General features: G+C 36.8%; 1 protein-coding gene and 1 pseudogene across 1 annotated transcript; both read left to right on the top strand.

The window, feature by feature from the left end:
- Positions 1-4,710: 4,710 nt before the first annotated feature.
- Positions 4,711-5,253, top strand: LOC110720659. Its single transcript, XM_021899712.1, has one exon. It carries the CDS (start codon positions 4,711-4,713, stop codon positions 5,251-5,253), a length of 543 nt encoding a protein of 180 aa, XP_021755404.1.
- A 3,389-nt stretch (positions 5,254-8,642) lies between these two features.
- Positions 8,643-11,733, top strand: LOC110720812 (annotated as a pseudogene).
- Positions 11,734-16,190: the final 4,457 nt, after the last annotated feature.

Consider the following 16,190-nt stretch of genomic DNA (forward strand, 5'->3'; position numbering starts at 1 on the left):
TACTGTTATTAATGCCATAGTGTCCTTTATAGCAATCTGACCTATAAAGTGATAAACATTGTTGCTAATCTATGTTACCAGTAATGTCTATTCTTCAAGGATTGAATTGCAAGTGGTCGAGGTTCTCCAAATTGAAGGTATGAGGCTAAGTTCACCAAGTTGTCAATTGTATAAATGCTTAAACTTTAAGTGCATCCATGTATTTATGCATGCTTAATATTAAACATAGTAATGGATGATTGGTCATCAGTCGTCACTGGTCATTGGTGTGCATATGCTGATTGCTGCAAGTACAGACAGGAAAAGTCCCAGCTTGCTTAAATATACGAGGAAAACTTAGAACTACTCTTTACTCTTCAGTCGAGGAAAACCACCCACGTGACCCATGTGAGCTGTGACGCCAATATCAGCTATCTGTATTCTGTAGGCAACAGTATCAACTGCTGTACAGTACTGTATCAACCCAATCACATGAGTTCTTTTTGACGTCAGAAAATTTAATCTCATTCCCTAAACATCAAGATTTTAGTACCATTACTATAGGTGTCAAAAGCACACCCGACCCGATCCGAAACTGATCAGAAAAATATCCGATTTAGATTTGGACTCGCATGAACATAACAATTTAGTATGACTTAAATTTATCCGACCCGATCCGATCATCCGAATTAACATCCCTAACCATTACCTTAATAAACAATTGCAACTCCAATTAACAGCTGGACTGCTATTACACCCACTCCTTTTTTACAATTAAATTAAATAATGTAAAAGTGACTTAAAAAATAAAGTAGTTTAAACTTTTTTATGTTTATATTTTTTCACACATAATAGGGGATCTCTCCCTTCTTCTCTCCTACTTTAAATACTCCACCACAAGTTAATTATAACACAACAATAACAAATCCTAGCATTGACAATAATGGAAACAAATTTCATCTACTATCATTAATTAATACAATACTACACATACAGTAATTGAAAAACAATGACAATACATGGAAAAAATTATCCATAACATTGACAATAATAAACATGAATGTCTCGTAAATCAATACAACACAGTGATAGTAATAAAAAAAATGATAGTAAGTGAAAAAATTAATAGAGTAATAAACCTTAACATTCACAATAATAATAAAAATTACAATTAGGTCATGTTCTCTTCACCTTAAAAAAAATAGTAAGTAAAAGGAAAATTTGCCAGGAATAATACCACCTTTCACTTGTCTTCCAATAATGGAACAACATTTAATTTATTTCTAAATGGAACCACCTTTGACCCCTATTTTCTATAAATGGAACAGGTTACGGGTAACCGGCTAATAAATGAGGTTGCAGGTGGAAGTCAAGCCTTGACTTCCATTCCCTCCCTAAGAAGCCAACGTGGCATTAATGACTCCCAACAACCTTCTTTTTCCCTCTTCAATTTCATTTCCCTCCCTTTCACACTCTCTCTCCTCTGTTTACTCCATTAAAGAAGACACTCACTTTACCACAATTGAACAGCGGAATTGAATGCGGTGAGCCGTCCCTATCAACTGGAGAAGGAAGCTACAGTCTATGGAAGTACGAAAGTGACGATTTTTCCCCTAATTGCGCGTTTAAAGGTAAGATTTTTTGCCCCAACTTATTGACAAAATGTGAAATTGCAATGACATGTATTGAATTGTGAAATGTGGCCTAGTCACGTATGATTTTGAGTGTATTTTGATGCAATTGAAGTGTTGTTTGGTGTTAATTATGAATTTAGAAAGAATTTCATGTGAGTAATTAGTACACATTTTCGAATGATGCTAATTCCTGTGAATGTTGTGATAATCTTGTTAGTTGGGTTACTGATGGAGTGTGTTGGTTAATTGATGTATTTAGCTAATGTTGTTGATGTTGTTGCTTGTGATAGTATGCTTGTGATGATATTGATAGTAGACTTTGATGTTGACTTTGTAATTGTAATTCTAGGTTTGCAATGAGCAGTTTCTTTGATAGTGTTACAATAAGGTTTTGGCATGGTGGTGAGTTCAAACATCAACATAATGGTGAATTGGTGTATGTGGGTGGTAAGGGTAGGAATTTCAAGGTGGACACTGATTTGTTGTGTTATTCGGAATTACTTGAATATGCAAATAAATGTGGGTACATTGTTGTGGCTGGGATATATTACCTAGTTCCTGGGATGAGTTTGGAGGATGGCTTGATGAAAATAGATGGAGATGAAGAAGTATTGGAGTTGATTAAAATTGCAAATACACATAAGCGTGCTGATGTGTATTTCCTGCACCATGAGGAGCCATCTGAGCGTAGACATGCTGTACAAAGTGAGGAGGGAGCTGTTAGCAATCCTGCTGTACAAAGTGAGGAGGGAGTTATTGTTGGCAATAGGGCAGAATCTTCACCTAAATCTCAAACAACATTCAAAGATGTTGAGAATCCCACAAGCAAAGTAAACAAGAGGAAAAAAATGACCCCAAAGAAAGGACCACAAACAAAGCTGGCCACACTTATTAGGATAAGCCCTAGGAGACAAAAAGATGCTGCCACATCATCACAAAAAGAATCTATTAGAGCACCCTATTCTCTATCTTACCAACAGTTGACTGCCCCAACAACCTCAGTTCCACCCTTGAAACCAAATCTGAAAGAAAAACAAGCAGCTTCCCCAGCAAACCTCCTTCTGTAGTTCCAGATTTAGATAAAGAAACTGAAAACCCCTTTCCAAACCTTTCTCAATTTCCAAGTTGTGAATTTGTATCCACTGCTGAGCTGCCTAGTGTTAACACAACCTTTCTTGATTATGATTGGGTGGACAACAGGGGAGATAGCCCTTTGAGGTGGAGTGAGCTTATAGGTGATGATGATGTATTCAGTGATGACAGTGATCCAACTTATGAACCAGGCCCAGAATACAAGAAGTTTTGTGAGGGGGGTGAGTTTGAGGAGGATGAAATTGATGATGAATATGAGGTAGATGGTAATAGAGACACTGAACAGGCTGATGATTTCAGTCTAGATGACATAGATCTGGAAGTTGAGGAGGTTGCAGAGCTTAAGGGTACTGATTTTATTGACCCTGAGTCTGATGTTAGTGATGATGAGGTCATTGAAGCTAGGGCTAGAGTGAAGAATTGCAATTCAAAGGTAATTGAAATAGCTTTGCAGCTGCAGAAAGAAGTTTGTCAGGGGAAGCTTGGTGAAAACCAACTAGAGAAGGAAGATCAGACATCTGGTGCAACTACAACCCAGCAAGGTGGTGTATGCACTGATAATGAGCAGAGTGATGATGATATTCATACACCAACTGCAAGTGAGAATGAATTAGAGGGAGTTACCAAGGGTAAAAAGGGTGTGTTAGTGAAGGGAGACACTAACTTCACAAAGTTCAACTGGAAAGTGGGTCTAAGGTTTGCAAACAGAGCTGATTTCAAGGAGGCTGTTAGAAAATATGCAGTCATGCAAGGGAGAGATCTTAGGTATGTCATAAGCAACAAAGACAAGCAAAAATTGGGAGTTAAATGTGTAGAGAACTGCCCTTTCTATCTATACTGTTCTATGCATTCCAGAGATGCAACTTGGTTTGTGAAGAGTGTTGTAGATAGCCACACATGTCTTAGAAACATGAACAAGAACATACAACTGAAGAGCACTTGGGTGGCAAAGCAACTTCTTGAGTTGTTCAAAGCAAGGCCACATTGGCCAGCTAAGGAGATAGTGAAAACAATAAGAAGAGGGTACAAGGTAATTGTGACTAGAAATTTTGCATACAAGGTCAAATATCATGCTCATAGGATGTTACATGGATCAATGAAAGAGCATTATATGAAAGTTGAGAGGTACTTCAAGGCAATTCAGGAAGCTAGCCCAGAAACTGTAGTTAAGTTGGTTGTTGATCCACAACCTAACACATCAACCCCAGTCTTCAAGAGGTTTTTCACTTGTTTTGATGGAGTCAAAGAGGGTTGGAAGATGGCTTGCAGAAGAGTGACTTGTGTAGATGCTGCATTTCTGAAGGCATTCCTTGGGGGGTCAGATTATGATAGCAGTGTCTAGGGATCCAAATGAGCAGATGTACCCAATCTGTTGGGTGTGATTGAGGGAGAGAACAACTTGTCATGGGTATGGTTCTTTACCCATCTACAGTCCTGCCTTGATTTGGGAGATGGAAGTGGGATTGCTATAATTTCAGATGAGCACCAGGTATAAATGTGTCCATTCTCCATTATTCACTTGTTAATGCATCTACAGTCCTGCCTTTATTCACTTGTTAATGCATGTGTTGATCCAATAGTCTGTTTGTGTGGTTTTATGTTGGGTGTAGGCTATATTGAATGCTGTTGCTTCTGTGCTTCCAAAAGCTGAACACAGACACTGTGCCAGGCATATCTTTGCCCATTGGCACAGGACATACAAAGGGGATGAGATGAAGATGCAGTTTTGGAAGATAGCCAAGTGCTATAACTTGGCAGACTACAATGAAGCACTAGGGAGTTAAGTGAAATGAATGCAGAGGCAGCCTTGGCATTTAAGAGGTACAATCCTAATGTCTTTTGTAGAGCACACCTAGATCCATCTATTAAAACTGATGCCATAACTAACAATATGGCAGAAACATTCAATGCTTATATAATCAATGCTAGGACTAGGCACCTAATCTTCATGTTATAGGATATTAGGGTTGCATTAATGCAAAGGTTAGTGAGCAAAAGAAAAGAAATGGGGAAGTGGAGTTCTATCTTATGCCCTAGGATACAATCTAGGTTAGACAAAGAAAAGGAGAAGGCAGCATACTGTACTGTAATGCCATCCTCAGATAGCTTGTTTAATGTCAGACATATCCTAGATCAAGTGAATGTAGACTTAGTGGCTAATACTTGTAGTTGTAGGAAGTGGAATATGGTTGGCATTCCTTGCTGCCATGCCATAGCTTGTATTTACTTTCAAAACAAGGTAGCAGAGGATTATGTTGATGTGTGCTACAAGGTGGAGACTTATGTGAAGGCTTACAGTGGCTTAATACCACCATTGGAAGGAGAAAGGTATTGGCCAAGGGTGCCCTGCAATTTGGATCCCCCTCCAATCAAAATTGGCCCTGGAAGGCCCAGGAAGAACAGAATCAAACACCCACTTGAGTATCCTAAGAAGACAGGCTCATTGACTAGATCAGGGATTGAGATGACCTGCAGCATTTGTAATTCAAAGGGTCACAATAAGAGGGGGTGCCCAGACAAGGGATCTGCAGCAGCTACTGAACCATAACCTAAAAAACCAAGAGGCAGGCCAAGAGCTGAACCAACACCAACTCCAACTCCAACAGACCACCCCTCACAGATGGATTCTGCAGCAACTACTGCAACACCTGCAACTGCAACACCTTCCTCAGCCCATCACAGTGCTCCTGTACTACCAACTCTTATTGGCAGGAGTGGTAGAATGATTCTGGGAGGTGAAGGTGCTAGGTCAACTAGAAGAGGTAGGGGAAGCCAAGCTAGGAGAGGTACTCAGGTTGCTGCAGCTAGTACAAGACAAGGAAGAGGGAGAGCAAGAGGAATGGGGAGTCAAGTTGATGCTGCTGTAAGTACTTCAGGAAATGGAAAAGGGAGAGCAAGAGGAAGGGGTAGGGGAAGAAACAACGCACCTGTTGGTATTGGTGTGTTGTTTGGTGCTGATGGAAACCCACAAGTATGTTGTCTGACATTGTTTTGTTTTTTAATCTGATTTTTTTTATTAATTTTTCCTGACATCATTTTTTTTTGGCATGTACACACAATAGGTTTCAAGTTCAAGGGCAAGGACTAGGTCAGCAACTCAGTCAAGCCAAACCTCCACCATTGACCAGCAACCACAATGATGTTGTAACAACTTGAACTACAAATGTTTTCAGACTAGGGATATCTTTTGAACTTTGTTAAAGTTGTGTAATTTTGGCAAGCTAAACTGTGATCAGGGTATTGTAATCTTTTGCAACTTAAAAAACTATGTTTTTACTTCATGGTGGTGCTTAAATATGGGCACCATTTGGATGATAATTAATTAAGTAATGTAAGGTTTTTTAGCTCATTATAGCTTTTTGGTGAAGTTATGCTGCCAAATTTAGAGGTGTTTTTTTTTTCCAATTGCAATCACATATAGAACTTGTAAAACACTTTGTACAAAATAGACCTTAGTCATTCTCATTCCATTGAAACCATCCCATTACAAACTCAATCATGTCAAGCCAACAGTACATACCTAAGATAAATACACAACAACAAACAAAAGCCATGAAATAAACAAAGCCATGTACAGATTTTTCTCATTCCTTGAACAATCCATTATCTCAGATTTCATTTGAAACACCTCATTCTTCATGTCTTTAAGTTCCTCCTCCAAATTACCTTTCTTTAATTGCAGCTTCTTAATCTTCTCATCTCTGATCTTTTGTTCAACCTCTATCTCTAATATTATAGTATCCTTCTCTAACAATTTCATCTGCTGCTCCTCCAAATCAGTGTGCTCATTCACCCATTTAAAAAATTCACATTGTGTATCCTACACAAAACGCAACACAACACAACAAATCAAATTCAATTAGCCTATCAAATTGTTCAATTAGCCTATCAAATAACTAATTAACCTTAAATTAAGTAAATTACAAAACTTACTGGCCACAGAGGACAACCATAGAACTTCATCCCCATATTAGGCCCATTCCTCACAGTCTTGATAAGGGCTTCCCTTCCACAGTCACACCGAATTTTTGCATTCACAACCCTTTTGTTGGTAGAAGAAGAACCAGAAGTGTATGAATTTCCCTTTCTTGAAGCCATTGTCAAAGGATTTCCTTCGCAAAATGAAAGATGAAGTATGGAAAGAACAGGGGAAGGAGAAGAATAGAGAGAACAGAGATCAAGGGGCCTAATTTATAAGAAAAGGCAACATAACTTAACGGTAATATGCCAACTCACCAATTTAACCTTCAAATTTAAGGCCACGTCACCAGTTTACCTTCACAAACCGGTTAACAATTAACCTGTTCCATTTATATAAAATAGGGGTCAAAGGTGGTTCCATTTAGAAATAAATTAAAGGTCGTTCCATTATTGGAAGACAAGTGAAAGGTGGTATTATTCCTGGCAAATTTTCCTAAGTAAAAATAATTTCAATTTAGGAAAAATAAGTTTAGTTCAGTAAAATTAATTTCAGCTCAATAAAAATAATTTTAGTTTAGTAAAAATAAGTTTAGTTCAGTAAAATTCAGTTTTCTTAAAGAAGACTTATAATAGAAAATCAGTAAAAATATTTAAGTTAAGCAAAAGTAAGGGTTGTTCTCATACGTTGAAATTCAGTTCAGTTCAGCTCCTAATTTCCTTCTCTTATAAAATATTCATTTCAGTTCAGTTTAGCTCAGCTCAGTTCAATTCAGTTCAACTGAGTTCAGTCAATGAGAACATGCCCTAATTTCAGTTCAATAAAGTTAATTTAAGTTAAAAAAAATAATTTAAATTTAACAAAAATAATTTGAATCAAAGAGAAACTACTTTGGAGGAGAGAGTGAGTGAAGGAAGGAAAGATATATCCTCCCCAATGTGTGCGCTATTAGGAATGGAAGTAGGAGCTAGGAGCATTGTTAAAAATACCAATGTTTAATTTAATCTTTATGATGTTGGATTATTTTAATGTAAATATATATTTTCTATATATAACCTTTGCAGTCAAAATTAATACACCGTATTTATGAAATGCTTCATGATTGAGCTACATCCGTAAATAGCAATAACTCAACTATTTTGTTTGCTAAACACACAATGTGTTGCTGTAAATTTGAAGATTTCCCTTACTAAATGCAATTAGATTAAAGGCCATAGTTAGTGATTTAATATAGTCCCGTAAATAACATTATTGGTGATGAAGGAAAGAAATAAAAGGAAGAGATGATATATATACAACCATTTTGTTGTTCCTACCTATAATATCATTAAAAGTTTGACACGTTATCAAAGGGAAATTCCCTGTTTCTCACGGTGAGAAACGAAATTTGTTTCTCATGGTGGCATTTTCGTGAATAAATCAACAACTTTTTCAGTATTGTGGGCTCCACAGTTAAAAAAGTTAAATAAAGTTGTTGGTTTATTTACAAAAATGCCATGTGGGAAACAAAATTTGTTTCTTATCATGAGAAACTGGGGCATCCTCGTTATCAAAAGAGGGGAGAAAATTAGAAGTTAAATATAATGAAACTTAAATTCATTATTCTAATTAATAAAAACATAAGAATTTAAAATTGTATGTAGTGTAGCCTTTATCTGAGGGGTGTCGAGAAATTTATGGTAAGAATGAGAGTGTGAAGGTGCACAAAGCACAAGGTACTGGGTATACTGTTGAAGCCTTGAAAAAATGATTTTTATCTATAAATATTAAAGGGAATATCATAGGCTCATTCATTCTGTTTTGCAGTATAACTCATATCCTTGTCTGTCTCTCCTTTATTTGTTTAAGGTGTTTCAACTTTCTTTCTTTCTTTCTTTCAAACAACGACCAACGTGTTTCTTGAGGTATCATATTCATTCATTCTAATTTTGAATTTTTTACATACAGTATGAGTGAGGTAGTAATAAGCTACGGGGTACTTGGGTTAGTTTATAGCTCTAAAACAGAGAGCTGAGCTTACCTCACCTAATGAGCACTGTGACGTGCTCGATCTACTTTCCTTACCTATTACGGAGTACTTTGTTATTTCTATTATTCAATCAACAAATATAAGTGGGTTTGTTTTGTGTTGTAAGTGTAGGAAGAATAGAAGAAGATGGGATTTATTGACAAGGAGAAGAAGCTAGTTGTAATGCTGCTGTTTTTGGCGATTAATGGAGCACTGGCTGCAGCTCCAAGAAAGGCCATTGATGTGCCATTCGGAAGAAACTATGTACCAACTTAGGCTTTTGACCACATCAAGTACTTTGATGGAGGCAATCAGATTCAGCTTCTACTTGATAATTATACTGGTACAAACTCTTACTAATTATTATTTACAGTTTACACTATTATAGTTTATAGATTAGAGTGATGGAGTATACTAAATAAATAAATAATGCAGGTACTGGGTTCCAATCCAAAGGATCATACTTGTTCGGACACTTCAGCATGCATATCAAACTGGTTGGAGGAGATTCTGCTGGAACCGTCACTGCCTTTTATGTCTGTCTTACTTTCCTCTTTTACATTCTCTATTCTATACTCTTTTTTATTACCGTAGACCGTACTACATTTCTTTGCTTTCACTCTAATTTTTTTGCAGTACTTTATACAACTGCCTTGCTAACTCTTTATCTTAAATAATGGATCCGAGGTAACAATAGTAGTTGAATCAGTAATGCTAGCTACGAAACAACCAACTAACAATAACACCAATTTTACAATTTTTATCTTCATAGGTCCAATATCTTGATTCTCGCCAAAATTTACGCAAATTTATAAAAGACAATTTTTGTGAAACTCACTTTCTAATGTCATTTTTGCAATTTTTTTTTTAATTTGTTTTGTTAAGACAACTTTGATAGAACAATGTATACTACAAGAGGGGGGGTGAATTGTAGTGTATGTAGACTATGGTAAATTTTGCGGAATTAAATCTACTACTAAGAGAAAAGACACTGAGATAGGCAATGAATAAATTCACTATGTAAAAATGATTTACAATCACTAATACGTTGCCTAGACTCAAGTTCCGTGAGGAACTCAAGTTACCCAACTGTGATCCCTCAATCACAGTTTCTCACACTTTGTGATTCTACTCTGAATCACTTGTACAGTGTAAACAACTCTCTCAAGTCTCACACTTTACAACTCTCACAACCCAAACCCAATTACACAATGATTACAAGTATTTCCTAAAGAACTTAAGAGACTAAGGATGGAAGGAACTTCTCTTTTAAACACTTTGAAACTCTATGCTCAGAATACTTAAGATTGTTTTTCCACTCTTTAAAACAGCAACGTTGATAGCTTTTTATAGGGAGATTGGTTAAGTCTCAACCATGTTCCCACTTCCCCCTCAATCCCACGTTCACCATAACTGGGAAGTTAGGATGTATGTTGAGGAAATTGAGAAACATGGTTTCACTGACGTGTCTCCCAAGTTCAACGTGATACCTTAATTTAAGCAAACTGAATTTTTACCAAGTCAAAATCAGTTTAAAAGAATATTTATTAAAAAGATAAATATTTATTTATTAAAAAGATATTTAAACAATTAATTAATTTAAAATAAACTTATCTTTTAAATTAAAGAATTATTTAGATTTTATTTATTTGTAAAACAAAACTTTTCAAATTGATTTTATCTTTTCCTTAAATCAAGGACTTTGAAAACCGTTTTAAATATCTCGTAAAAATCGTTTCTGAGTCATACGTTGAGTTCCTTCAGGTTCCTTCAGGAACTTCACGTTCCTTTAGGAACTTCGAGGTTCTTATTAGTTCATTCCACCACTTTTGCTTCTCAAGTACGTACAATAATATACTAAGTATTTAGAGCTTGTGAGGATATATTGAAAGCTTGCAAATAACGTCAAGTCTTCCAAACTCTTTTGTTCCTACTCCGGAACATTTAGGTTTGTACCTGAATCTTCTGTTCAACCAAGACTTACACACGTCATTAGTCAGAATTTGTTTTATGTATGTCAATCATCAAAATATTAAGGTAATCAATTCAAAAAACTTTAATCCCATTCTAAATAAAGTCTTCTTTATGGCCTTTTATACAGTAATTTTGATTATGTTTTGCTCTTTAATATTTCTTGTCGCTTTGTTGCTTTTCTTTTTATCATCTTCAAGAGTCAAAGCCCCTTTATCTGCTACTGTAATACATTTGAATTTATGCGAGTGTACTGTTTTAACTGCCTTAATTAATTACGGAGTACTATACTTGGTATAACAAAAGGCTTTTCTAGATTACACTTTTCATGCATACAGATTAAGAGCATGTATAGACATGATTTTTGTTAATCTGTATAGAATGATGTATTAGCTCGCTTAATAAATGAATACTTGTTTGTTAGCTTTCATCACAAAATTCGGAGCACGACGAGGTAGACTTTGAGTTCCTGGGAAACCGGACGGGGCAACCGTATATTCTACAGACTAATGTATTCACCGGAGGAAAGGGAGACAGAGAGCAAAGAATATATCTGTGGTTTGATCCAACCAAAGACTTCCATAGATACTCAATTCTATGGAATCTTTATCAGATTGTGTAAGTAACTTACTTTACATTAGTTGGATATTACTCTACTACGTATTGATTTACTTAAAAAAATTGGACCCGTATGTAGGTTCTTTGTGGATGACACGCCAATTAGAGTGTTCAAAAATTGCAAAGACTTGGGAGTGAAATTCCCGTTCAACCAACCAATGAAAATGTACTCGAGCTTGTGGAATGCAGATGATTGGGCTACCAGAGGGGGATTAGAGAAGACAGATTGGTCAAAGGCTCCATTCGTGGCAGCTTATAAAGGATTCCATATTGACGGTTGTGAAGCATCCGTTGAGGCCAAGTTTTGTGCAACTCAAGGAAAGAGATGGTGGGATCAAAAAGAATTCAGAGACCTTGATTCTTTTCAATTTAGGAGATTGAGGTGGGTTCGCTCCAAATTCACCATCTACAATTACTGCAAGGATCGAGTTAGATATCCAACCATTCCTCCTGAATAGGGGTGTACAAAAATTGGCCCGGACCTGAAACCGGACCTGAACCGACCTGAACCGGACCGGACCTGACCCGGACCTGTTGATTCAGGTCCGATCCCGGTTCTTAAAAATCCAGGTTCCCGGTCCCGGTCCGGACCCGGTCCAAACCCGGGGTTTTCAGGTCCGGACCTGAAACCCGGGAAATCGTAATTAAAAAAAAAAAACAAGAAAATATCTGATTCTCTGCCTCCCTCAATCTCTTTCATATTTTTAAGTTCTAACCCTAACTCCCTAAGCCCAAACTCTCAGCCTCCCTCAATCTCAACTTCTCAACGCGGCTGTCCGGCTGTCCCAACTCGCTCCGGCCACCGCCCACTGCCGACACCTCCCTCATTCTCTCAGGCGATGCACACCGATAATATCTGGTAAGTATTTGCTTATAATTTTGGTATTTTTAATTCGAAATAATAAATTAAGTGTGAGAATTTATATGTTTATTCTTGTTTCAAATTTTCAATTGTTTTTAATGATTGTTTGATGTTTGCATGTTGAATTTCTTATTTTTTAGTTCATCTCTTTCGAATTTCTGTTTTTTTTTTTTGGTTTTTTTGAGTTTAGGGTTCATAAGAATTAAGAAGTTTAGGGTTTAGGGTTCAAGTGCGAAATTTAGTTCGAAATTTTGTGTTTATTATGATTATTAAGATTAATTTAGTGCGAAAATTTGTGTGGTAGGGTGGGTTGGGGTGGGGTTATGGTGGGGTTACGGTGGTACGGTTCTGGTGTGTGGGGGTTAAGGGTTAAGGGGTGGCAGTGGGGTGGGGTGGGGTGGGTTGGGGTGGTGAGCTGGGGTTTTTGGGATGGCTGGATGGAAAATTGTGAATGTTGATGGGGTTGTCGGGAGTGGAGAAGGGGTTTTCGTGGTGGCTGGTAGGGTCACCGAGAGTGGAGATGGGTTTTCGGGGTGGCTGGGTGGTGTTTTGGATTGGAGGGGGTTTTGGAGTGGTTGAGTGAGAACATAGCAGACCCAACCACTCCGGAATCATACCATCACCCCAATTCAACTCGGTTTATTGAGGAGAACATAGCAGCCTTAAATGAGGAAAATAGGGGGGCTGCTACTGCCTTTACTATACACTCAAGGGCTGCTATTCCTCTAGGAGATCCTTATGCCCCCTTTACTGCAATTCGAACACAATCTCAAGTAGGGGGTGGATTCAGAATGTCTGTTGCGCTCGAGGACAACCTTTTCTCAGACTCTTCAAGTTCTAGTGCCTCCCTGCATCGTGCAAGTAGCTCTACTGCCGACTCCTCAAATTCAGAAAATCAGCAGCTCGTGTCTCCAACTGTCCAGCTACCTATTGTGGGGTGGATTCCATGGTTGGAGTGTCAGGGAAGGCGGCTAGGGGTGGGGCTGCCAATGAAGCTGGTTGTGTTGTGTTGTGTGGGCAGTGGTGGATCTGGGTATTGACATAAATTTCAGAAAGTTGGTTGTGTTGTGTTGTGTTGTGTTGTGTGGGCAATGCCTCTCTCATTTTTTTCTTAACATAAATTTCAGAAAGTTGAAAGTATTTCTAATGTGTATTGATATTTCTAATGTGTATATATGGACACTTTTTAAGCTAACTTATACTTTAAAATTTGTGTTTATTCCTGCTAGGCTGCTAAAAGTATGGACTCAGATTATTAAGATTAAATAAGTTGGCTAACCTGTGTGTAGTTCAGGGGTTCTTATTTTTGTTTTTATTCTTGCAGGGAGTGAAGGAAGTCAAGGAACCACGGATTCTTATTCTTGCAATGTAAGTTGCTCTTAAATTTTTTTATAAAATGGTATGTGTATATAATTGTTACTTTAAAATTACTTATATTGTATATAATTATATTGTAGATGGAGAGCTCTCAATCCAAACGGTCTGCTTCTTTTTCTGAACAAACGTCACAGCCACTTTCTGAAAAGGATATGGAAGAATTGCAATCTACTTTGCCTCCTGATAAGAAGCTAAAAGCGGGGCGGGAATATATATGGAACAGAAAAAGTAAGAGGAAAGCTGAGTATTGGAAATATTACTTAGAGTACGTCGAGAATGGAAAACTACGAGCTGAATGTAAGTTCTGTCCTAAAACTTTTGCTGCTGATGGTAATCTTAATGGTTCAAAAAATGTTAAAAACCATGCAGAATCATGTCTCGGTAATCCTATTAATATAGAAAAAGAAAAGGGCAAAGAAAAGCAAACTAAATTGTATTTTGATCAAGAACATGAGAGTAGTGAATTAAAGTGTGGGAGTAGGATTATTAACTTGAATGATGTTAGAGAGGCATTGATTCACATGATTATTGTTGATGAGTTACCATTTAAGCATGTGGAAAAACCCGGTTTTAGGCACTTTGTGCAAGTTGCATGTCCACAATTTCACATTCCATCTCGTGTTACCATTGCTCGTGATTGTTTAAAGTTGTATTATAGTGAAAAAGAGAAATTGAGAGAAATGTTTAAGACATGTCAAAGAATTTCTGTGACCACTGATACTTGGACTTCAATACAAAGAATTAATTATATGTGTCTTACAGCTCATTTCATTGATAATGACTGGAAATTGAATAAAAAGATCATAAATTTTTGTCCAATTTCTAGTCATAAAGGAGAGGCTATTGGAAAAGCAGTTGAGGCATGTTTAGAGTATTGGGGTATTGATGATAAACTTTTTACTGTCACTGTTGATAATGCTTCTTCAAATGATGTTGCTTGTGCACACTTGAGTAGAATGGTTAGAAGAACAGGATGTATAAATGATGGAAAAAATCTTCATGTTAGATGCATTGCTCATATCATTAATTTAATTGTGTGGGATGGTATTAGAGAACATGGTGTGTGCATTGATAGAGTTAGAAATGCTGTGAAATATGTTAAGAATTCCCCTGCAAGAATACTTAGATTCAAAGATCTTGTGCAAAAAGCAAACATAGATTCAAAATCTTCTTTATCCTTTGATGTCCCCACTCGTTGGAACTCCACATACATAATGTTGGAAACGGCTTTGAAGTTTCGACGTGTTTTTAGTGGGTTATCTCTTCCTGATGGAGAGGATTTGAATGACAATGAAAGGCCTCCCGAACCCGAAGATTGGGAAAAAGTGGAGAGGTTGGTTTTGTTTCTAAGGGGGTTTTATCTGTTAACTAAACGAATTTCTGGTTCCCATTATGTGACAGCTAATAAAGGTTTAGGAGAAATTGCTTCTATGTATGATATGTTGAATAATTGGGAACAAAGTGAGGACTTGAATTTTCAAGCCATGGCCATTGCAATGAAAAAAAAGTTTGATAAGTATTGGGGGGATGTGGATAAGATGAATAAGTTCATTTATGTTGCTCTTCTTCTCGACCCTCACTCTAAGATGGTCATTGTTGAATTGACACTAACGGATATGCATGGACCGGAAAAGGGTACAAAACTTGTTAATGATGTGAAGGAGTTCGCTTACTCTTTATTTAAGGAATATAGAAAAATGTATGCTACTTATAATATTCCAGATTGTGGAGATAATATGTCAATGGATATTGATAATAGTAAAGGAGTGGGTTCCGATTATGTGAGGAAACTAAAAGAAAGAGCAAAACGATTGAAGGGGACAAGTGGGTATGCGATAAGTGAGTTGGATAGGTACTTAAATGATCAATTAGGGCCGGAGGAGGAAGAACAAGATGCATTGACATGGTGGGGTAAGAATGGTCAGCGTTATGTGATTCTTAATCGCATGGCACGTGACATACTATCCATCCCATTGTCGACCGTTGCATCGGAATCTGCTTTTAGTACGGGAGGTCGTACTCTAGATCCATTTCGGAGTTCTTTAACTCCTAAGGTAATGCATCGTTATCTTTTTATTTTATAAAATCAAGTTTGTTTATATCTTAATATGACTTTGTTTATACATATTTGTGTAATATTTTTGTATTGAAGATGGTTCAAGCGTTACTTTGCACACAAGATTGGCTTAGAGCTAAGGAAGTGCCAATTGTTGATGTGGAAGAAAATTTGAAAGAGTTAGAGGAAATAGAGAAAGGTAATAATAATTTTATGTATTTGAAATTTTGTTACACCAAATTTATTATTTCATTGTTATCAATCATTAATATATTCTATATTGTATTTTATTTAGAGGTGCAACGTGGTGAATCTAACAATGTAGACGATGAAGTTGTTTTCGTGGACTCATTAGTGTGAATCACGCGATCAAAGGGAAAACAACTCGTTGGAGAATTTATGTATTCCTAGTACTTGAGAGTTGAGAGTTGAGACTTAAGAGAATTTATGTAATTTTATGAGTTTTCGTGGACTTATTTGTATTTTCGGTGGACTCATTTGTATTTTTGGTGTTTGAGAATCGGGACTTTATAGACTTTATGTAGTTTTGTAATTGATAATTTTGGTTTGTATGTAATTATTAAATTATGCAACAGGTCTAAAAATCACAAAACAGGTCCATATGCAGGTCCATATGCAGGTCCAACAGGTTTTGTATTAAAAAAAAAAAACGA

This window comes from Chenopodium quinoa, unplaced genomic scaffold, assembly GCF_001683475.1.
Source record: "Chenopodium quinoa cultivar QQ74 unplaced genomic scaffold, ASM168347v1, whole genome shotgun sequence".
Lineage (NCBI taxonomy): Eukaryota > Viridiplantae > Streptophyta > Magnoliopsida > Caryophyllales > Amaranthaceae > Chenopodium > Chenopodium quinoa.

What these genes read in the sequence shown, in the direction of transcription:
- LOC110720659 (XM_021899712.1), top strand. Translation starts at nt 4,711, where the DNA reads ATGGGGAAGTGGAGTTCTATCTTATGCCCTAGGATACAATCTAGGTTA.